At 39.3% G+C, this 23,569-nt stretch overlaps 1 protein-coding gene across 2 annotated transcripts in view; it reads right to left on the bottom strand.

Moving 5' to 3' along the window:
* Positions 1–23,569, bottom strand: part of LOC119907141 (guanine nucleotide exchange factor VAV3) — a 99,399-nt gene that overhangs the window by 21,643 nt on the left and 54,187 nt on the right. For both annotated transcript variants that reach the window (XM_038724765.1, XM_038724773.1), the window contains exons 8-20: positions 22,952–23,055; positions 22,594–22,693; positions 22,171–22,266; positions 18,092–18,160; positions 17,273–17,359; positions 17,081–17,166; positions 16,272–16,404; positions 12,132–12,241; positions 8,196–8,297; positions 6,343–6,434; positions 4,318–4,340; positions 3,108–3,126; positions 49–179 (exon numbers count right to left, since the gene is read on the bottom strand). In XM_038724765.1, the coding sequence (XP_038580693.1) occupies positions 49–179; positions 3,108–3,126; positions 4,318–4,340; positions 6,343–6,434; positions 8,196–8,297; positions 12,132–12,241; positions 16,272–16,404; positions 17,081–17,166; positions 17,273–17,359; positions 18,092–18,160; positions 22,171–22,266; positions 22,594–22,693; positions 22,952–23,055 (1,152 nt within the window). The remainder of the gene's footprint in view (positions 1–48; positions 180–3,107; positions 3,127–4,317; positions 4,341–6,342; positions 6,435–8,195; positions 8,298–12,131; positions 12,242–16,271; positions 16,405–17,080; positions 17,167–17,272; positions 17,360–18,091; positions 18,161–22,170; positions 22,267–22,593; positions 22,694–22,951; positions 23,056–23,569) is intronic.

Genomic DNA, 23,569 nt, shown 5'->3' with positions numbered 1-23,569 from the left:
TTTTTAGTGTTGTGAAATATGTGATTAAGAGATAGTGTGACCTCTGACCTGCCACCAGGGGCTGTGAAGGTCGGCGCAGATTAATTCGATGATGTCACCAATCTGGATGCTGAGCGCGGGGCCAGACGTAGGGCTGGGCACACCAAGGTAGTTCCTGATTACCAGCATCTTAGGCAGACCTGCAAGAGCGACGGGCAGTTAGTTCCTGCGTACTGTTTGCAAAAATTGCTACCAAACATAATGAACGCCACTCAACTGGCACTATATTGAGAGTGAGAACCCGAAGCAGTTCTGCAGCTAAAGGGTTCTGCAGCTAAAGGGTTGGCTAGAAAATATGAGCCACAAAGGGATTTGAACTCATTTTTCTGCAACCAAAAAGTCTGGTTAGTGTTGCTGAATCCTCCATTTGGAAACAAATTTGCTTCACCAATATCCACTGTACATAAAATATTATTTAAATCCACAATCCTTGCTTTTTACCTAATCCTGTAGGATATTATAAATGTAAACATATTAAATGTTTTTAAAGTCATTGCAGTGTGTTGTGTGAATTAATAAAATGTTTATATCGTGTTTATATCTATTTTACATTTTATGATTTAAAAAATTTTTCTATGGGCCATAGGTTTGAAAAGTGAATTTAATTGAACTGAATGCCTCTGTGAATTTATACTGTAACCGACATGTGATCCTTTGATGTGTGGTGATGGTTTAACCAAACGCTCCTCGATTTTTAAATTAGACCTGAGTAGCTATATGAGTAGAAAAGGACATAAAGTAAGTCTAAATCCATCCCTTGATTCCTTCCACCATGAATGCCTGGCTACATGTGAGCCTGTCTACATGTGTGTGGGTGCATACATGCGCCGTGTGACCTCAAGTCTAAAAGGGCATGTTTGCCATTCTAAAGGTGCATCTTTATGCTTCTAAACTATTCATGGCCCCATTATAGGTGGTAATGAGATGGTGTATACATATGTACACACACACACACACACACACATACATACAAACACTCCCCTTGTCACCAGTGTACTGCCCTTTCAAATCATTTGGACCCATTATCCATTATATTACAGATAAGCAACAGTGCACTCTGGTACATGGCTGGTTATCGGGCTTGGAGATAAAAGATAAGCAGGAGTGAGCTTCAGTGTGAGCACACGATGTATTCTGACCTCCTGGGGGAACTCATATGGAAAATCGAATCAATGTCATAAGCGCTTTGTTGTGTTACTGAGATTTGATGAAAACTAGTCCTAATCACATTTCAAATAAAGAATTATAGGAAAATCATTATTTTTTTCCAGTTTACAAGTCAGTAATGGTAATTTTCCTCCTTTTTCTTAGTTACGTTCAGGTTCATATACAGCTTATGCTCACCTTCTAGAATTACCAGTGCATGGACTAAATACGGCATACTACTCCCCAGGTAATAAATTACATAGTAGTTTTGGTTTGCACTGGCACTAAGAGAAATACATTTTAATCAAGCTGAATTTGCTTGGTGAAATGACCTCAGTCAGCGCTATTTGATTGCACTATGACCAACTTTGATCCCATTATTGACCCAAGAAATCACTGCAATTGAATTATAGCACATCTGTTATGGCACCCACCCATGCCAAACAAATCCCAAGTTCATATCTCATATGCCCAACACAATAAAATGAAATATGCATATCTTTGTCTGCACTGTGGCGATAGTGTTGTGCAGGGATACAATGTGAGGAAAAAGAAATTCAAGTGAGCGCATGAAGAAAAGGGTAAAGCTTAAGGCAAATAATAGAGAAGTCAACAACATTGTATTGAAAGCTAATACATCTGTATCTGCCTTGCCTCTCTTTCAGTGTCTGTTCCAGTGCTGCAGCACTGTGGCTGGCAGCCTGACATGTGGTAGCTTGCCTGAATAGGACTTCTAAAGACACATGGCCATGGAGAATTGGAGTCTTGGGGGCATGAATTGCATTCCTATCCACACAAGGACAAGCCAAGTGTTAGTGCACCTTTGAAAATAGACAGAGAGAACAGCGTCGAAATATTATGAAACACCACGGGCTGGGGCAATCAAATGCCTATTGATTTTAATGCGTCTTCAGTCAGAAATGATTTTCTGCAGCATAATGGATGGAGGGGTGGAAAAATGAGTGTTGAAGCCAGGTTTATAAGAGATTAACAGTCCTTTGTGTAGTGCAGGCACACACATACACACAACGTAAAGGACGCTGTACATTATTCCTGTTCCACTGGAGAAAGACTGAGAGACAGAGAGCCACAGAGAGGAGGAGGCAGAAATAAAACGGCTACATTTCCAGCATTTACTGTACAAACCCAGTAATGTGCTATTTTATGCAATATGGTCTTGGTTTTATTCCACTTAAACTAATGTTAACATTACCCTTTCTCTCTGACTGAACCAGGATACCGTTGGAAAAAACATTATGATGGCACACCAGTAGTAATAAATGCACACCTACAGCCAATCCTGACAAACAACCTGATAGAGAAACTTCGAGCATACTGGTTGATTTTGTTTGTTTGTTTATGTGTCTGTGTCTGTGTGTGTGTGTGTGTGTGTGTGCGTGCGCGCGTGTAAATTAATTCATCCATATTTCCTGCTTCTCAAAATGTGAGGATTTCCTACTATTCTCAGTTTTATATCATTATAAAGCCAACATCTTTGTCTTTTGGACTGTTGTTCAGACAAAGTAAGCAATGTGAACAAGCCACCTGTGGCTCTTTGAACTTGTGAGGGGCATTGTGCACTATTTCCTAACATTTTTTTTGTGATTCTTTTAAAAAAATGTTGATACCGCTTGGAGTATTTTTTAAGATCATCATAATTATAACATATAACCAATTGGATAGTTTTGTTAAGGCTAAGATCAGCTGATACTTGCAGACAGTTGATATACAGTGTTAGTGCATATCAACAGCTGCTTGGATTAGCTGCCAAAATCTGGTTATTTGTTTTAGGAGCAGCAGTCTCTATGCACATAAATATTGCCAGTGACAGAAAAAAAAACAGACTACAGTGGAGGAGAGAGAAGAATTCCTGTCGGGTGGGAGGAGGTCTAGTGTGTAGTCTTGTTTTCTGAATTCCTCACCTGGATCTTTAGACGTGCCCTGAAAAAGTACACACAGAGAGTTACAGTCTGAAACAGGCACATGCATGCACACACACAAACAAAAGCGTGCGAACATTTAGACAGGAACACTTTGATCTTGATCAAAATATTCACTAGCACACACAAATTACTGCCGTAGTGGAAGTGTACATGGTAAATATCTTAAGTCATCATGCAAACTGCGTCCCCTTTGACTAGTTTATAACCTACTAAATCAATTATTAGAAACACTCTTATATTGCTGTGACATGTTCAGACACACAGCCGAATTATACTAATATACTCCTTACTACTGCACACATAAATTAATATTTTATCCCAGCCTGCTATCTCCCCTGTACAGACCACACGCAGCAGGGCCCGGCATGGAGAACACAACACGACATGTTAAAACCCAGATCGCATGCAGTGAAAGTACAGCGTGAAGCAGAAATATTTCAAAGCTGAAGAGAGCAGTTAAACTGATGTGATGTTTTCTTTTGTTTTTGCAGAAAAATATATTTGTTTTTTGATGATGCAAAGGTAATTCCAATAAACAAACATAATGTATGTTTCTGACACTTTATTTATTTTTTTTGGTGAGGGTGAAAAACAGAAAAACATGTAGACAATTGGACATTCTACAGTATTTCGACCCAAATTAGTACTACTGCTTTTACTACTACTGCTTCTAGCAAGAATAACAACAACACAACAGACTGTATGCAAGCACACATTTTGTGTGAGCTGCATCAGAGCAGTTGGTCGACAAACAGGGACACAAGTCAATTTGACCCCAGGTTTGTGATGATAAGAAGGTATAATTTTTGTATAGAAATCCTCCCTACATAGTGCAGTATTAGCCACAGTTATTGGCATACTAAATAAGTTGTTATGAGCCTAGTCTAATTTCCTGTTTGGGGATACTTGTGAGTGTTGCAGCAGCAAACAGAAGTTTCAGAAACAGCACAGACAACTCAAGGTAAATCTGCAGAAACATTCTCTTGTCAGGTAGGCCACGGCAAGCTAAGTCAATTGGAGTCTCCTTGGCAAATAGCTGCAGGAGAGAGCAGTCTTCAAAGTGCAGCAGAGCTTTGGAGAGGAGGCGAATGGCAGACACAGACAGACAGTGTACACATCAACACGGACGCACACACACACACACACACACACACACACACACACACACGTACGCACAGCAGCAGCTCACCTGAGTTCTGACGGAGCCCGGATCTGAAAGAAGTTTGAGAACAGGCATAGTGAATGACGGGTTAGTGGGTGCACGCAAACACTTGCACACACTCGTCGGTACAAGGCAACACTCCCTCATTAGTGAAGAAGGCGGACGCTCGTGTCTGACCGAGGTTCGCTTTGTTTTGCTGCGCTGCCACTACCTGACAGCTGGGATAGAGGAGGTAACGAGGCGGGTGGGGTGGTTAGGAACAGAGGGGAGGGGGGGGCAGACCTGAGGTTTTTGCTCCACCAGTTTCTTTCATTGGCTCCCTGAGGGATGGGTCACACCCCCTAGACACACACAAACACATACCTTTGCACACACACACACACTCTCTCTCATATGTACCTGTACAAACAGAACAATTGCATAAACACAAGCATACCTCCACACTTACACACATGCTAGCTGGCAGAAAGCCACAAATATATATAGTACCTGTACACACAAACACACAAACACACACACACACACACACACACGTCTGCCAGCAGGCCTGTTGTTCCTCAAGTGAACTTTGACCTGTTACGCAAACATCTGGTAAGGGATCTGATAAAACAGACAAATGTAGGTAAACAATGGCTTATCTGTGACACACACGCACACATACATACATAACCCTATACAGTGATGCTGTGATTGTGTTTTTGTGCGTGAATGAATTTTAATGCTGAGGTCAAACGGACATCAGCAAAAAGGGGTGCAACTGCGACAACAATTTATTTATTTCTGAAGTTTCAGACTTCTGAAAATACTTTTACTTTAGTATGTTACTTAAATACTGCTCCTCACATCTGCACATTTTCCTGTAACAGCAGACGGTGAATACTGTGCGGAGTAATGTCAGTGGGAATTCAAACCAACATCCCAGTCTTCAGCGGCTCTGCCGCCGCTGGTGTCGCCCAAATCTATTCAGGTAGACACTGTGCCCAGGTGGGCCTGGCAGTGGCGTTATTGCCTCTGCGCCCTAATAGCACCATGACAGATGCCAGGTCCAACAGGAGCTGGCAGCTTGCCACGGGGAATACAAACACACACACAATTGCGAGACGCAGTGTTACAAGTGCAGTGTGTGCGGGCTGTAACACTAAGACTTGCACACTTGCACACAAGCTTGGTTTTTCTTAAATGTTAAATGCAGAGGTTTAGTGGTAGGAGAACACGAGTATGCACTTTCAAGACCTAAAAGAACTTCCACAAACAAAAAGTGTGAATTCTGTTTTTCACCTGTTCGTTCTCTTCCTCTCTCTCTCTCTTTCTCACACACACACACACACACACACACGTGCTGAGGACATGCTAAGCTGGTTTCTGAAGGCTTTCTTTACACTCCACATGTCTGAAGTTTTCCTACCATTTCTTTCAGAGCTGTGAGTGCTCCTGCACAGGGAGCCAAGTAACAGATACACAACAGGAGCATAATAAAAAAGTCAGGAGTTTCTTACAACTCCCCAGTAAAACTACTATCAAGCGTTGGGGATCGGTACAATGATACACAGTGACATTGCCTTCAAGGTGCTCTGAAGTGTCAAAAACCACTCAGGGAAGCGGGAGAGTTTTTGAATGAATATCTGCAATACTGTTCGAATACTTACATGACCTTGGTTGGTAGAGATAAGGGCATGTGTAAAGTTCCTACTTATTTAGAGAAACCCCACTAATTCCCACAAGTCCACCCAGTGCAATCATTTCAGAATGTCACTGGCACTTTTTTCAATCACAGTGCAACAAATCTCGCTCAGACCCATAATTAGTCACAGGAGACACTCGTACATCAGGTTTTATGCACCAGTGTGTGTCATCTGTCATTATGTTCATACTGCTATAAAAGTGCAGTTGTGTTCATACAATTACATTTAATGTGTCCCTTGAAAACATTTTGTTCAGTGACAAAGTGTTAAATTGCTGCTGACTAGATGCGACTGACATGATGTTGTGCAATAAAGTGAAAGACTTATTTAAGGAATTAAGGATTTTTGTGTGTAAGCAGTGATGTGTTACCTGTTTTTCCACAGGACCCAAACCGGGCCAGGCATTCTTTATGAGCACCTAAACCACACTTGGAGCACAGGTAGCCCTGGTTAAAGATGCCCCTGCAGACAGAGAAACAGAAAAAGTAATCTGATGGAGTGCTTGACAGTATACACACAGCAGCAGTCCATCAATGCAAAGAACAGAAACATTACTGTCATGCCTATTGTAAAGTATGGATCCAAGTTGCAGTCAAAAGATGACCCCATTTCTGACTTCTTAGGAGGGCCAACAGTTTGGAAAACTACAGTAAATTTCTCTTGTTTCAGCCACACTCCATGCCTCCATGGATGGAAATGTTGGTCTAAATATACCAAATATCTCAATATAGACATATTGATAGACTTTCTCGCCCCAATCTGGACGAACTGTAATAACTTGACTCCTTAACATTTCATCTTTGGGTGACCAATTATTGACCAAATACCTGCAAAATGAATTGTATTTCTTTCAGCCTCAGGTTGCACTTTAGCTTAGCTTATAGAGCTTTAGCTTATTAGCAACTGTTAGCATACTAACATGCTAAACTAAGATGGCGAACACATCCTACCTGCCAAACATCGGGATTGACAGAGAGGTACATTCTACCTTCATTTCAACCAAAAAACTGCATCAGCTCATATCTAGCAAATACTGAATGTAAGAAACAGGAATTCTGGCGGAAATGATGTGTACACCGTGTGTAGTTCACTTTTCATTTACATAACCGTCTGAGAGGCCCTAATTAACATGACATGAAAGTAAAGGCTGCTTTGCTCTGCTCCCAAGATAATTATCTGTTTAACCTCTTTGAGAAAATTAGCATGGAGATAACCTGCAGGTACACTACTTTTTTTTTTTTTAGTTCAGAACTACAGGGTGCATGTTGCACTGGGGTAAGAAGGGGTAAACAGTGAATTTAAACCATTAGGACAGCACTCTTAGTACTCATCATAGTAACAGTATCATGCAACAGATATTAGACTTGATTAGACACAGAAAATCTGATGTGACGCACCAAGAATAACTAGATTTACAAATACTCATTTTTGCTGTAGGTTCTATAAAAAAAGATGTTATATACTTCTTAAAATCACAGAACACTTGACTCATGATTCATAAAGCTATTTGATATGTGGTGCCCCTGCCTGTAAGATAAGCGGTTACATTTCTTTTGTGTCTTTTCAAGTTAATAAAATGTTCTCGAGGTCTAGGACAAGTCACAACGAAATCGTCCAAAGGACCAATCAGTATTTAAAGACTTGAGAAATAATCAGGAAAATAGCAACACCACAGGAAATACTAGGAGACAATAATGACAAAAAGAGACCTTCCCTGACCTTATTCTTGTTTTTCTGATATCCTCAGAAAATGTTGGTGAATTCAGCGCCTCTGTATATTCACAGCGCAATAACCTTGTCCCCTTTCCCTACCCGCCGCCTTGAAGAAGTGCTGAAGTGTGACAGACATTTTTCTTTGCTGTCCTCGGTAGGTGAAACCACTCAGTCGTCCCCGCTGTGAGAAAGACCACGAGGCACAGTCCTCTGGGTGCTGATACCATTCAGCAAATTCAAAAGGAACTTTGTGTAACGGAGGCACATGTGCAGAGGAAGAGAGGAGCAAAAGGAAAGTGACGAATAGATTGTTAGGGTACACTGGAGAGGAATAAGAGGAGCGGAGTTCTTTCAAAGGAGTCCTGACAGTTGTTTGAAGGGAAAGGGTCCGCGTCTCGTCCTCAGTCTTTATGTTTGACGATAGCCTTGAAGAGATTTTTGTGCTGCCTGTGTGTGTGTGTGTGTGTGTGTGTGTGTGTGTGTGTGTGTGAATAATAATTGGCCTCTTACCTCAGCAGCATGTGGCAAGAGTTGCAGGAGGTGATCCTTTCAAAGGTGTGCATACGAAACTCGTGGAAGTTGTTAGTGGCATTCTCAGGACGAATGTTGGATCTAAACAAGACATAACACACAACAAACATTAGCTACTTTCTGAGGGTTAAAATGAAAGATTGTATTTGTTAATGAATATTCTGAAAAGTTGGTTTCAATATTGTATGTTTAGTATTTAAGGTCATTTATATGTCTCAGAAAAAAACATAATATATATGCATTAACATTAAACATTGCATTTTGTAAAAAGTGTGTTTTTAAGATAATATAGTTTACAGATAAGATAATGTAGGTATATTGAGTATCTAACATGACTGATAATACTGTAGCTCACCATGCCTGCTGAGGCATAAAGCATGCTGTACTGGAGAAGAGTTGCGCAACATGTTTTATTTTTGATGGACTCGCGCTTGTCTGTGCTTTGCTGTGTTTGCATTCTCAAAGTAAAAAAAAACAACTAAACTTTTACTTTTTAGGCTGATTTCCAACCTACCAGGATCCTAAAAAGTAACTTGCATCAAGTTGAAGCTCGGTTGAGATAATTAGTCCATGAGAGTAATTATTACATAATGCTCTCGATCTAGGGTTTGTGTTGAACATTAACAAAAAGCAATTAAAGCTATGTTTATAATATATAGGTAAACACTGACAATATTGTACTGTATGTGCTATTAAAAATAATATAATATAAAAATAATGGAAGTTAAGTTAAGTTAAGACTCAAAATCAGAGCAAACTGTTGAACCAAACACTAGCCGCTATTGTAGGTTGTACTATAAGTTACAGATGAGCCCAAATTAATGAATGAAAATGAGTTTGTGCGTGTTGCCCATTTTCTTACAGTTTTCAAACAGCTTTGGTCTTTGATGAAAACCTCTATTTCAAAGCCAGGCAAAAAAAATATTTTTCACTTATAATTGCATCCAACAAACTCTCTTCCATGGCAACAGTAACATTTCACCGATACAGTTCTTTGAAGTGGGAAGGAGAGGACTGCACGCAGACAGGCAAGGTCTGCTTGAAGTAAAAGCACGTATTCTTGGCCCCTTAGGACATGGAGGCATGTGGTGTGTGTGTGGGTGGGTGTGTGTGTGTACAGTATGAGAAAGAAAAAGACAGGATTTGCCCAATTTGCCTGTAGCACAAATGCCAGTTTATTTGAAATTTATGAGTCCTTCCTTTGTTTTCCAGTGTTCAGACTAGCTAGAGATGATTGTTGCATAGATGTTTTGCTTAATATGCACAGGTACAACTTGTGCATCTTAGGCAACTCAAAAAACTCAAATAATAAGTAAAACTAATGGGGTACAACATGTTCTCTGAAAAACAGGACAAACAGCGCTGAGATGGAAGAAATTGTCAAAGAAGAAAAAGAGACCTTCAGTGGCGTCTCCTCTGTAGTCAAGCAATATATACGTGACGATTGTTGTTTGCTAGAAATTGCGTGTTAAAGGCAAGAAAGATCACATTGAAAGATACAGAATATGTCGCTATAGCATGTTTACAATCAGCTTGACTTTGATAGTATGACTGGCCTCTTCCAGTTCCAGTTTCTGTGTACTGAAGCCTTTAATGCTGTCCAATAAAACCTCGTATGGTCCAAAATTAAAAATGCAGCCGAGAGGTAGCCACGTGTGTTTTAAGGACTCTAAAACAATATGACTTAATCTACAAGTGTTCTTCTGACTTTCAGGGACTCACTGCTGTTCAAGCAACAGTTTGTCTTTACTTTCAATTTCCTGCACCCGCTACGTGGAACAGTGTGTCTACCCAACCCCTCAGGGCTGCTGAATCTTAGTAAAGCAGCAAACAGTGGGTGGTTTGGAAATAAATGCGTCACGTGAGAAAACAACTGTTCACAGATCAGCCATTGAGCATCGCTGTGGGAGCATCCTCGCAGCTCGTTAATTCAGCCCCGAAAGTTAATCAACCAAAGCCGCTGTTTTCTCAGTCTCATTTCACACCGCCCATCATCTTCCCAATCCTCTTCTTCACTTCCTGTTAAGGCCTGTTGCTTTCTTTTGATATTTCTTTTCATCATTCCCCCTTTTCCCCCCAGTTATTTATTTCTATATTTTCATTGTAATTGCACCTGCTTGAGAGCCCCACTGTGCTTAACTAATTGTCTCTGCTGTCACTTGCAGTTAGGTTTCATTACAACAATAACAATAACCTAATCTAATAACAGGCATCTGAGCTCTAACTAAAGGAGATCCAGGAGGACTGGGAGAGTGGTTATCAGAGGGGGTTGTGCTTGGGTTGTATATATTTACATATCTATGTGGAGTGTAAAGACTAATGAACATTATGAAGTTATGTCTACTATGTGGTATTCACTAGGGCTGAACAATTAATAGAAATATGGAAATGGCGATATGGCCAAGTGCAATTTCCAAATCGCAGGAGTTGCAATATTTTGGTAAAGGTCAAATATGTCACAACATACCATTATAAATCAAGCACTGTGCTGCTACAGAGACACCACGGCCTGCAAATCATATCCTCCAGATGTAAGGAACACATGCTTGTTTGGTGCAGACCCCAGCACAAATCACATCTCATCATCATCATTTTGATATTTCTTTCAGTGAAATGAAATTAAATCACCCAAAAAAATCATAGTAATATGTTTTTATACAAAGGATTGACCTTAAGGGGTTACCGCAGCATTTTAGTATCGCAGACTTGAGAGAGATACATTTAAACAGGAACTGTCAAATCCAAAGCAGCAGAGGCCTAGATGTCCTGACTTTAAGAATTAAATATTTGATCCTGCATTTCCCATAATGCAACTCAACAGCATCATCTGTTAGACAAGTAAATGCATCTCTCAAATTTATCACCTTTGGTTTGAAATTAAGTCTGTTAAAAAGTCTGTGTCACCCTGACAACGTAACTATGATATCATCAGGGTTACTTTCCCAGACTTCATAGATTCTCCAGAGCCACAGAGGAGACTACACAGCTGTCTTCAACTGCTTCCTGCGTCACCTGATTAGTACTATTTGTAAGCTTGTACTCTTCTGCCTTGTTGTGCGAGTTGTCATTATTTTCCAGGTGCCAAAAGACATATTCACTGCACTTGTCGTCCGTGAACGAATGAACTGTGGTTTTATTTCATTGTTTGATATTAGGAAATTAAAAGTTCTGCCTAACTACTGGGCCCCCTGCTGTGGATCAAACACCAGCTTCATGCAACAGTTCAGCTAACATCTTCACGAAGTTTCAAGTGGTATAAATGTGGTATAAGATCTTTTACTGTTCTCCTTTTTAAAAATCATTAAAACCGTATGCAGTTTTTTTACACTTTTGACCAATGTTGTATGAAGTTTAGACTGACTTACTTCTGTGAAAAACAGAATGGCTGGTAAAGATATTCTATCTTTCTTTCTCTACATGTCAAATACTATAGCTCCGTTTGTCACTCCTGGCACCAGTTTGTCAGTCAGTGTAGATTCATTTGGATCCAGTTCAGGATGTGGACTGGTTGATGCAGTTTAACAACAAGCACCTGATGCTGGAATCAAATTTAACCAATTGTGTTCTCTTAAGTATAGGTACTAAATGTTTATAAAATACTGTAAAATCCGTGATTCAAATGTTTGACTATTATGACAATGCTACTCATGCATGAGCTTAAGAGACCGTGACGCAATTTTTTTGTGCATTTTCACTCAGGTTTTGCTTTTAAAAGTAGGTGTGCGACATATCATCTGTTCATTTTTTTGTCACAGCGTTGTGTCCCTCACAAATCACCAGGCAACCTAACTTGAATAACAGGACGGGCAACATGTGTGTTTTGATGCTGTGACAAAATGCAGACAAAAAAAAAGGTACACACTCTTATCACTGTCACGCATGAACTCGCACACACACACACACACACACACTCACATGGCCATGCCAAACTGCTCCAGCCACTTCTTTTTCAGCTCTTTGGTCTTGAAGAAGAATTCAAAGCCACTCTGGCCCTGGTTGTGAGTGAGGTAGAATCCGTAGGACCACTGCAACAGGAAGAGAAAAACACACACATTTGAGACCGGAAATAAAACGACGGCGAAACAACTAAATTGAGGGTTTGAGTGAAAGACAAACAGAAGCAGGATGGGGCAGGAGCTGAAGTAGACAGGATGCAGGGAGACAGATGGAGACAAAGAGATGCAAAATGAAAGAGGGATGCCTCGGGGAGAGCAAACACAAAGGGTTGGAGGGCGGCAGAACTGACAAACAGAGACAAGACAGAGAGGAAGAGCATGAAGGAGAAGAGGAGGGGAGTGTGCCATATAACTGCTGGGCATCAGACAGCACGCACAGACCCAAGTAGTGAGTGGGCCTGTAATCATCTACCATTACCCGCTTCAAAGGCTAAATATTAGTCTATTAGTCTTTGTGTCAACACATGCCTCTGTTTTTTAGATAGCGTCACCAAACAGATGCTTGTGATGCACTTTTTATGGCTCCTAGTTGTGGTATTGAGCTTCTAGCACTCAGCTCTGAAAACATGCCAAGCTCAGAGTGCTGTCAGTGAAGCTCATCTTTTTCTATTGAAAGAGAAGAGAAAAGGAAAGCAGCTCTCTACAGAGGCATTCCCAGTGGACCCCAAGACTTAACGCTCAGCAAAGATATCTCCGGCTACCAATTTGTAAAGAGGAGGAGGTGGTGTTTGTCTGTCTTTCCATCCCTTTTTTTGCTTGGTTTATCTTTTGGATTTGAAAGGATCCCACCTCCAGACAGATAATGAAAAGTGTTTCTTTGTTGATTTACATAAAATACAATTAATCTGACACTTGCAACACTCATGTGGGTTAATGTGCATGAGTGGTTATTCGCAACATTCAACCGGCAGTAACCATTTTTGGCACAACACAACAACATTGGTGTATTACGTCTTAAAGGTTCAGTGTGTAGGTTTTAGTGGCATCTAGTGGTGAGGGTTGCAAATTGCAAACTAATTGCAAGGAAGGGCTCTACCACTGCACAACCCTCCATTTGCAAGCGTGTAGGAGAAGCTACAGTGGCTAATAGGCTCTGTTGGCTCTTGTGCTAAATAATACGTGTGGTCCTCTACTTGTCCAAATTTCACTTCTCTTCTTACTTCTTACAAACCAGATGACTACTACTACTAAAACTACTACTACTAATTCTTCCTTCTTGTATTCGTACATATTCAACGTGGTGACGAAACACACTCTGTAAAGCAGTTTGGCGACTTCCATATAAGGTGACCCGCGGTATGTAGATAGAAATGACTCATTCTAAGATAATAAAAACACAACAGTTCTGAGAACATAGTTAGGTTTATTATATTGTATTTCAATAGATCCTCCTAAATATTACACACTAAACCTTTAAGTTAATATGTCCCACTTGTTTTGCACACAGCTGCCTAGTTGCACATCCAGCAGACACAACAGCTGTGTTTCCTCCCACTTGGCAAATGTCAGTCAATATTCACTCTACTTTTTGCTCTGTTTTTGGTCTCCACCAACTTCTCAGAGAAATATCTGCCTGCTAAATGTCTGCACGTTCACCATCCCCCGACTGGACAGAGTCGGGGTAGGCTATCTGTTGGTTTGTCCTCACGAGCAACACCTTAGATATTGACATAACACATAATCTTTTGATCTTTTGTTATTATAAAAATACAGATTACAGCAGCTTTAATAGCTGAAATACATGAAGCTTTCATTCCATTATTTCCTACTGCAGAGGCTCACACCATCAGCTTTTGCATGGAAAATGGCATCAGTCCAAACGTTGTTCTGTAACACTTTAGAAACAATTAGACTTCAGGGGTTTTTTGGTTTTACCACCAGATGACTCCCACGATGAAGGTTCTTACCGCTGCTTTCCTCACACAGTGTCATCTTCGGCAATTCCATAATAAATATGTAATCAAAGAAACTGCATCATATCCATCATGCTAGAAATGAATGACACTGAGGTAGCTGAAAGTTTCATTACATAAAAAAGAACTATATAAGGCCATATGGGTCTAAGCCTACTAATGTCTGCTATTTACAACATCATTATTGCCCAAATCATTGTTTCCTGGCACGCCTTAGATATCATTCCCTATTATGATTGGCAATATTTTTCACCACTTGGCACTTAGTATTCACTGTGTGTGTATGTGTGTGTGTAGTCAGGCCCAAAGCGAAGGTTTAATGATAACACCATCTGGGACGAGGCAGGCTGCTCTAGTCTGACACTGTTTCAGCATTATGCTGGTAAACGAACAAGACAATGTAAAACATGTGCTGGAACAAGCATGTACCAAATTATTTAAGACTCTTTTCTGTTGATTGTTTTGCGTTATGAGCTGGAAAGATTTTTGCACCAAGTTAAATTTAGCAGCACATCGGGGGATTCAGAGCACGACAGGCAGCAGTGGGGTGTAGAGGCTGGTACAGGTGCTTACAAAATACAGTCAAGAAGAGAATTAAATCCATTTTTAGTTGATTTTATGAACCTGCATTTATCTGATAAATTGTTACGGCTGCTCATTATGCTGAAGTAGCGCTGTTAATTGGTTTGTCACGAGTCCAACATGGTTTCTGAGCTTTGCTGACTCAGTCATAAAGAGGCAATAATGGACTAAACAGTGCAAGACTTGCCTCCATTATAGCTGATTGGTTGTTATATGAGATGCTTGTTTTGTTCTTTTTCATTTACAGCATGTTAAGAAGTACGTTCTATTATTTTTCACTTTTACAGCAACAGAGAGAGAGAGAGTGAAAGTAGGAAGCAGAATATGCTCACTACATTGTTCAAACCCTGTTAGGATGGACGTGGCTTACAGCCCTGGGTGAATATAAAGTATCATCAAAAGCAGTTTTAGCTGTTATAAAATCACCGTAAATCACAGCTTAAAGTGGGTTATTGCTTTCTGAAAATGGTGATAACACACCGTAAAATTAAAAGCTAAACGCTCAAGACACATTTTTCCTTTTAAGTCACTGAATTGAATCCATGTGGATTCAAAGTGACGCCACCCATCACTCCCAAGAAATTGAATCTTCCTTGTTAAGGTAAAACAATCAAATTGGACGTGTGATTCACACTTTCCTCTCAGCTGTGATGGATCTGGACTAAGAAGTTTTAACTGTAGAAATAAACTATTTGGCTGTCAGAATCACTGGGACATTTTTTCATTGGATTAAAATTCAAAACCCATGTTTTGACTGATGGCAGGTCTCATTTTTGTGTGCAGCTCAATAAAGAAGTGGAAAAATCTGTTTCAATATTTTGTGCAAATATGAGCTATAATTGTGATTCTTTTTGGGTTGAGCTTGATCTAAATCTATGTTTCTGCATGTCTGACGTCAAACACCATCACTGTGGCCTTGCCAAAAGTGGAAATGAGGTACTCTCTTTGAATCGAAAGGGAAATGTTCAAAAAGAGATGGGTTGCTGCCAAATAATAAAAATAAAAAACAGAAAAGAAATGAGAAAAAGATGAAATGACTAAAAGATGTGCCAATATCTTTTCCAATGTGACGGCCAAGTTTAAACTTGAATTCACCTGGGAGACCTGCTCTGGTGGGGGGTTCAAACCTGACCATGTTGAACAACACAATGGATGTCCAAGGCTCTCCCTAACAAAATCAGAACAGTTACATGTTCCATGTCCAGCATTTCTGCTATTCTTCTGATCAAATACTGTATTGTATTTGATGTCATACATAAATTCCTTGATTTTCCTGTCTGGGGTCTATGTGTGTAATAAACACTGCTGATAATCACTCAAATACTAAACCTTTCTTGAATTAATAGGGGCTGCAATCAATGGCTTAAAGACCACTAAATATAACAAAATAAAACAAAGTCAAGTCTATGAAAATCCTTGCTTTCAAGTCAAAATGTCTGCAGCAAAAAGAAGTCTATTGGTGGCGGCTATCGACTCCCCCCCAAACGTTTTCTTGATCTTGTGATCTGAAATTCATATATTCTCTGCATTTCAGCATGGAGAGAAAGAGTCAACTCAACAGGGCCGTGTCTCAATAGAAACCACATTCCCACGCGCGCACAGACCTTTCGGTTCTCCTTGTCCGACGTGGGATTGTTGGTGATCTTGAAGAGGTGCAGGTCGATCACTTCTTTCATCTCATAGTTGTCTCCTCGCCGCTTACATACAATCACCGCCGCATCGAACAGGAAGATGTGCCTGTGGTTCAAAGAGCGCCATGTCAAAGTAGCTGAATACAAACTTGACGCACCAGTTGCTGTTTTCATGCTACTCTGCCCACTGCACTTTGGGAAATTCTACAATATGCATTTTTTCTAATACAATAATAGCAATAAATATGAATTATTATACATTATATGCCTCTTTCTCAGAACTCTGTGTTACATGAAACTGGACTTTTAATAATTTGTTTTTGGGAAATTTTGGGGATATTCTGCGATTCAGGAATGTCTGCACCTACAGTCCCTGTGAAAGCTTCGCTGATATGGACTGCCTCAAGCTCAAGCAACCTGTTTTAATACACAGTAGTCCTCAAGGTAGGTGACGAGCGAACGTAATACTAGTTAAGAACGGCATGCCAAACAATGTAATTTGTGTTGAAAAAGTTGTTTCATACAAGATACAATGGTACGTGACACACAAGACTGTGCAAAAGTAGTTAAATATACTGGTGAGATTTTAACAGGTTGGTTGTTCTTTTTTAGTAGTTGTAGATATTGACTGATTACTTCACTTTAGTTTTTCACTTACAAGACAGTTTCTAAAAGCACTTAGGCTTAAAGTAATATGCACCCTGGCAGTTCTCCAACCATTGTACCTGATTCTAGTTGCAATCAGTCTGTCAGTGTTTTTGTCAACCAGCGTGTCATCTCACCTGTCCTGTTTAGCTCGTTTGTCCACCGAGGCCACCCGTACCTCCCCGTCACCTTTTGGTCTTCCATAGTTACTCAGAGGCTGATTCTGCAGAAGAAGAGAAAAAGAAAGATGGGTTGGAATCAAGAATTCCCAAAGCGTTGAGAAGTTGCGTGGTCAGCCTCTTGTTATTTTGAAAAAACAGGCAGCTTACCAGGTTTTCGATGGATTTCTGATACTGATCTATTTCTCGCAACGTCTCGTTGTCTCTCTTGACTTCGTTAACATACTGAGCCAAGTCCTGTGAACAAACCAGGAAATAAAAAAGCATCTCCTTTTAATTTTGCTCCATCCATGGTACTATTTTAATTGTTTTTCACACAGGTGGGATAGGGCTATATAAATAAACTTGACTTGGCGAAGGACAGGACTCTAAGCTTTAAAGTGAACAGCCTTTGATGAGCAGGACTTATAAATGCTGCAATCAGTGGAAGACTCATTTATTTATGGGTAGTCAAAAGTTGTGGACTTGCAATGAAGTGCAATATCTTATAGTCTCTTTTCAGACAGGACCATGTTAGTTTGTGAGCCGACACAAGCTTTCATAGCAGGCTGAGAACATTTCACTAGGAAGAGGGAAAATATTCATTTAACACAAATGCTAAAGATGCTGGTTATTATGGTTTAGGATAAAATAATCCTAAATTAATGAATAACTTCATAAGTAAGTTAACCAACAATCCAAAAACAATAATGTATTCCTTTTAAAGGCCCTAAAAGACCATTACTCAATTAGCTTCTTATTATACTTGACGGGGTCCTGTATGGTCCTGTATATGAACACAATATTTGTCCAATGTTAGAAGCTGTTAGATGAAACTACACACACACACACAGTCCTATTGAAGCAAATTAGATGTGTTTTGTAATGCTAAACTCTTAATAAATAGGGTAATAAGGTTTCCCCCACCCCTGACTTTAACAAGATAAGACTGCATTGAAATGAAATAAACTTGATAAACCGGTGATGTACCTTCATGGCATCCAAAGCCATTCGCAGATTACTCTTGTCAGTGGCATCATGTGTGTGCTTTACCAGCTCCTATTGGACAGAAGCAAATCACACACACACACACACAAAATATAAGTAAGCAAGTGTCCTTTGAAAAGCTTTTTCATATTGTTTAACTGATTTGAAGCGCTTGTGACAAGCTAATCATATTATATATATATATATATATATATATATAAAATTATATACAAATTATAACTGTATGCCCAAAAGTAGGAACTGGAAAGAGGACAGTTAATCATTTTATGATTAACAGCCTCAAAGAAAATCATGAACATGGTTATCATGCTGCTAACACACACTATGGCCACATCCCACACATGAGAAAGTAATGCTTTGACTCTAGATATGAAATGAAAAAAAGGTTACTGCAAAAAGAATCCTGTCCTGAAATAAATCAGATAGTGTGTGTGTGTGTGTGTGTGTGTGTGTGTGAATCTGAAATTGCTTGCCAGTGCCTGGTTGCAGCGTAAACAAGACATCTAGACCTCAGCAGTGGAGGATAAGGGAAGATTCCATGCATGTCTTTTGTACAGGCCCATACAAACTATGTCCACATACACACACAGATACACACACACACTGAGCCACTAAGGGAGATATATATGTCTGCTCGGCACTGCTCAAATCCCTGGTGTCAGTCAAGCTCAACCTGGGCATTATTATCGGTAGCAAGACGGCAGAGTCCCATTTATCAAGCCTTGCTCCCACCTCCACGCCATCCACAGAGATACATAGGAAGGGAGTGGTCGCACTGATAGCCAGGACCATACTCATTCAGGGAATCATGTTTGTGGGGTGTTGGAGGGGGGCATAGGTGGGTGGGATGATGAGCAGAGGCAGTGAGGAAGAAAGAGAGAAAGATTGATGACAAAAAAAGAGGGAGAGAAATAAAAAGCAAGAGAGAGGAACTCAGGGAGCGAGAGGAAGTGACAAGACATTAGTTGTACAGATTTTGGCTGTCACCATGTGGGAAAGTAACCCAGTGGATGCTTTATTTGGTGCAGCTGGCTATTACCTGCCTGTTCCACAGGGATATCGGCCCAGGTTGACACAACGCAATCACTTTGTTCCTCCAGGGCTTTTTTTTCTCTTGGTGAGAGGGGGGCTTAGATCATAGCCTTTCAGAGAGCCTCATTTAGGACTTTTTTAAGAGAGAACCCTGATGGAATCCGCTCATTTCTGACAAAACAGGCATGTATATTGTTATGGTAAATTGTTCTGGAGTCATTTATGATTGGACATGCAGATAATGGGTCTGTCATTCATTAGTGAAGGAAATACGCTCTCTGATACTTGTATTAAATGCATTTTACAGGTAAAATATACAGTACATACTATACTGCAAACCAAACATCTATGGCAAAGAAAGGTCGAAATAATTCAATCAATTCAATTTTATAAGCAACTAAATACCTAATTGTAACTACTACTGAATAGTCATTGTTGACATTTCGATTCCATTGAACTTACAGAATTAACATTTACTTCCAATCAGAAATTTACAGAAAGTAATTTAAAAATTTTTATTTATTAATCTTTGTATTTCCAGTCAACCATTTAAGAGTTCTGGGCTTCCGGTCTCTCACCTGAAGGCTAAATTGCTTCTCCTTGGCAGCTCAAAAGTTGGACTTTTGATATGAAAAGGACCAATTCAACCTCAACAACTTTAATTTAGTTATCTGAGTATTGGACTCTTGAATTGTGAAGCCTCAAACAAAATAAAACAAATCAGACCATCCTGCTCCCCTGAGGTCAAACATTACAATGAAATAGTAAAATAAAACAAATTTAGACCAAAAAGCCTCTATGTGAGTAAGCAGCGAGGAGGTAGTGGTGCCCCTCTCACCTCCACTCCCACACAAACACGTACATACACACACATCTTTTCAGCAGGAGGAATGCTTCTGCTTCTTTTTCATTAAGCAAACCCACGTGTACATTATACACAGACCACCTTGAACCTGTTTGACTTATCCTTTGGTATGCACGTATAGTGTGTGTATTAGACTAAAAGGCTATGCTCCCCCACACACACACACACACACACACACACACACACACAAACGTATACTGACATACATACACATAATTTACATCTGCTACTATATTACATGTAATATATGTAATAATATATATATGAATGTTTCCATTTCCAGTGGCACGTTAGTAACTTCTCGTTGTCCACAGCCTCACTTCAGCTTTAGCTTCAGATTCTCACCGCTTTAAAAATACTTCACCTCTCTTTCTGTCTCTCTTTAGTTGTTTGTCTGCCGCTCTCTCTCTCTCTCTCAGTGCTCCCTTCACTTTATCTATTTTCTCTCTCTTCCTTCTTGATTGTCTCGATCAGATGACAATTATGTGTGGGTCATTTCAGACTGGAGAGGCATAAAGAAGTAACTGAAATAGACCGCAGGAGTCTCAGAGCCTGAAGGACGAAAGCAGGGGATGAGAAGGAAACATGATCAACAGCACCACCTAGTGACTGTGAGGCCTCTCGCTCATTAAGTCTGATTGGCAAAGATGGAGCATTTGATGAATCAAGAATTCCCTGATGGTGCTGTGTCACTTACTCATAGTCATCTATAACGTCAGTTAAGACTTTTAACTTCACTTGAAAGTGTTTTGTGCAATGATTGGTTTGCCAGGGCTAAAGGGGGGAGCAGCTATAGCAACAGCAGCAACTGAGTATGGCAGAGGCAGAGCCTACACCTCATAAGTGCGTCGACAGTGTTGTGTGATTACTTTCACTGTCTGGAGAGGGAGACTAAAATTCCACAATGTAGGTTTAAGTGAAAGAAAAAATACTCCATTATGAGTCAAAGTCCTGTTTTCAGAATTTTACTTAAGTGAAAAGTACAGAAGTATGATCTGCGAACTATACTCAAAGTATCAAAAGCAATTATATTATTTTTATATAGTTATATATAATTATTGGATTATTGTTTTTCATGCAATAACATGTATGCATCATTTTAATGTTGCAGCTTGTCGTGTAGTTTACTTTAACTACTTTATATTGTGTTGTAAACTATAAACATCATATTTTATTGCTGATCAAATGTTGCGTATGTAAAATATTAACCTGCAAAATAACTACTAAAGACAAGATCAGATAAATGGAGTGGAATAAATAGTATAATATTTTAATATAATACAAAACAAGTATTGTAAAATAGAAACATTCAAAAAAAGTAGAAGTACGTGAAGATTATACTTAAGTGTAGTACTTGAGTAAATGTTACTTTCCCCTGCTACTTATGCACTTTGTTGCAGCAGGTACCCGTGGCTATTTGATACTTCAAAACAGTGTACGTTGTTTTCCAATGTTATTGAGAAGGTAATATTTATGTTTTCACCAAGAACGTGAAGCAAAACCAGGGCATGATGACATCAGCATATCTACAGTATATTAATCTTGAGTCAATGATCATTTTGGTTAATTTTAACCAACTTTCTATTCATTCATTTTTGTTTTCGTTTAGCACCTTCTAAACTGCACCACATAAGCATGGAATCCTTCTTAATTCTTAACCGTAGCTACCAGTCTGACTCTGAATTAGTCAATCTAAAAAGTATCAAGCTGCCATAAACCAAAATGACACAAGTGCCCAAAGAAATTTACAAATCTTAAGTGATAATCACTATAGAATATATAGTGAATATAATATAGAACACTTTTTGTGCCTTTTTTCATTGAAAGTCTACATGTGCCATCCTAACATATATAACTAAAAGATGAATTGCCTTAAAGAAGTATATGCTCTACTCTATAAAAATAAATAAATTATTGTCTGATTTTTTCAGTTTGCTCGAAATGATGTATACATAAAGTTACAGTACTATATATAAAACATCCGCTGCATATTCACAGAAGAACAGATGGAACAGTTTTTAAACTTTTGTGTAGAAAACTCAAGCCACTGAACTGGTTTCCCAACATTCACAGCACTAATTAGAAGGTCATGGCTTTACATCAATTGACATGACAACTTTGTGACTACAGTAAAACACTAATATGATAGGTTGGAGTACTGTACCTGCAGGAGGAGGTGATACTTCAACACTCGCTGCATAGGAACCACTAGCAGATCTCTCAGCGTGAACTTGCCATAGTTGGCTCTCTTTGAACATTCCTGCAAGAAGACAACAAAGAAAGGAAATCAATAGATTATCAATTATAAACAGACACCTATAAAATGTATTCTTTATATAAATTCCAGCTGCTCTTAGTAAAAAAGAACTTAATGTAACTTTTTTTTTCACTTTCTAGAATTGAGAACAGTGAAAGTATGACTCTTAAGGGGCAAGCTATTAGAGCTTATCAGAACAATTTACATGCTGTCAGCAGTGGTGTTGTCACCTGCAATGCCTCAGGCATACACATGAGGGCATTCTCTGACTATTTTGACAAATGAACATTGGCTCTAAATAACCATTTACAGACACTAAAAACGTTTTACCTCTAGCTTCATGCGTAAGTCCTCTCTGTCTTTGCAGATGTGATCCAGAGTGGCGATGGCTGTTTCCACATGGCTGCAGTATTTCCCATAGATCAACAATCTGGGACATAAGAACACATGAAGAAAAGGCAAAAGGACTGAGGTCATTATTTCTAAATTGGACATTGCACATGAATCTAAATGTGAACAAAGAAGCCTGATATTATTTGTTGACTTACAGCAATTGTGTCTAAGATACTGTATAACAGCTTATCAAGTCTTATATGCACATGATTTATTAAAATTAATTAAGGGTGTGTGTAAACACTAGAAGAGAATAAATAGAGAGGAAGGAGAGGTTACAAAGTTCATAGTGTACCTCTCTTTGAAAGTGATGAAGATCTGGTAAAGGTTCTGGGCACTTCTGTGGTGGACTGAGTCTTGGATTTCCAACAGTAAACATTTATGAACTTTAACCAGTTCCTGAAACACACCAGCAAAGATCCTTTAAAGTTGATCTCCATCAAATTTCTGTGATGACAGTGTAAAATCCAAATATTTTCTGTTTATTAACACGTGATGAAGAAAAGCAGGGTTATGTTGCTGTTTATCAATACAATGATTAATCATCTCACTTCAACTTTAATTAGAAACTAAACACGTTTAAAACAAAACTAAAAAAAATGTAAAAAATACCTGCTCACCATCAACATGTTAGCATTGTAATTTTGAGCATGTTAGCATGCTGACGTTAGCATTTTGCTCAAAGTGCCTAAGTAGAGTCTCATGGCTTACATGGAGCCGCTTACATGGCTGTAATGTATTTAACACACATTATAATGATGTATAAACAGCTGTGTTATAGTTTGGAAAATAAAAACAGCAATAACAATGTGGCATTCACTCATTATTGATTTTATTCCACATGTGCTTTTCCTAATGTGACATGTCAAAACGTCTTTAGTAAAAAAGGCCCTTTAATGAACAGTTTTGTGAC

This window comes from Micropterus salmoides, unplaced genomic scaffold (genome assembly GCF_014851395.1).
Source record: "Micropterus salmoides isolate LMB-PRFRI ecotype aquatic unplaced genomic scaffold, ASM1485139v1 Ms_hic_scaffold_1, whole genome shotgun sequence".
NCBI classification, from domain to species: domain Eukaryota; kingdom Metazoa; phylum Chordata; class Actinopteri; order Centrarchiformes; family Centrarchidae; genus Micropterus; species Micropterus salmoides.
Note: the sequence above shows the minus strand (reverse complement) of the source record. Positions and strands in the feature narration are given on the sequence as shown.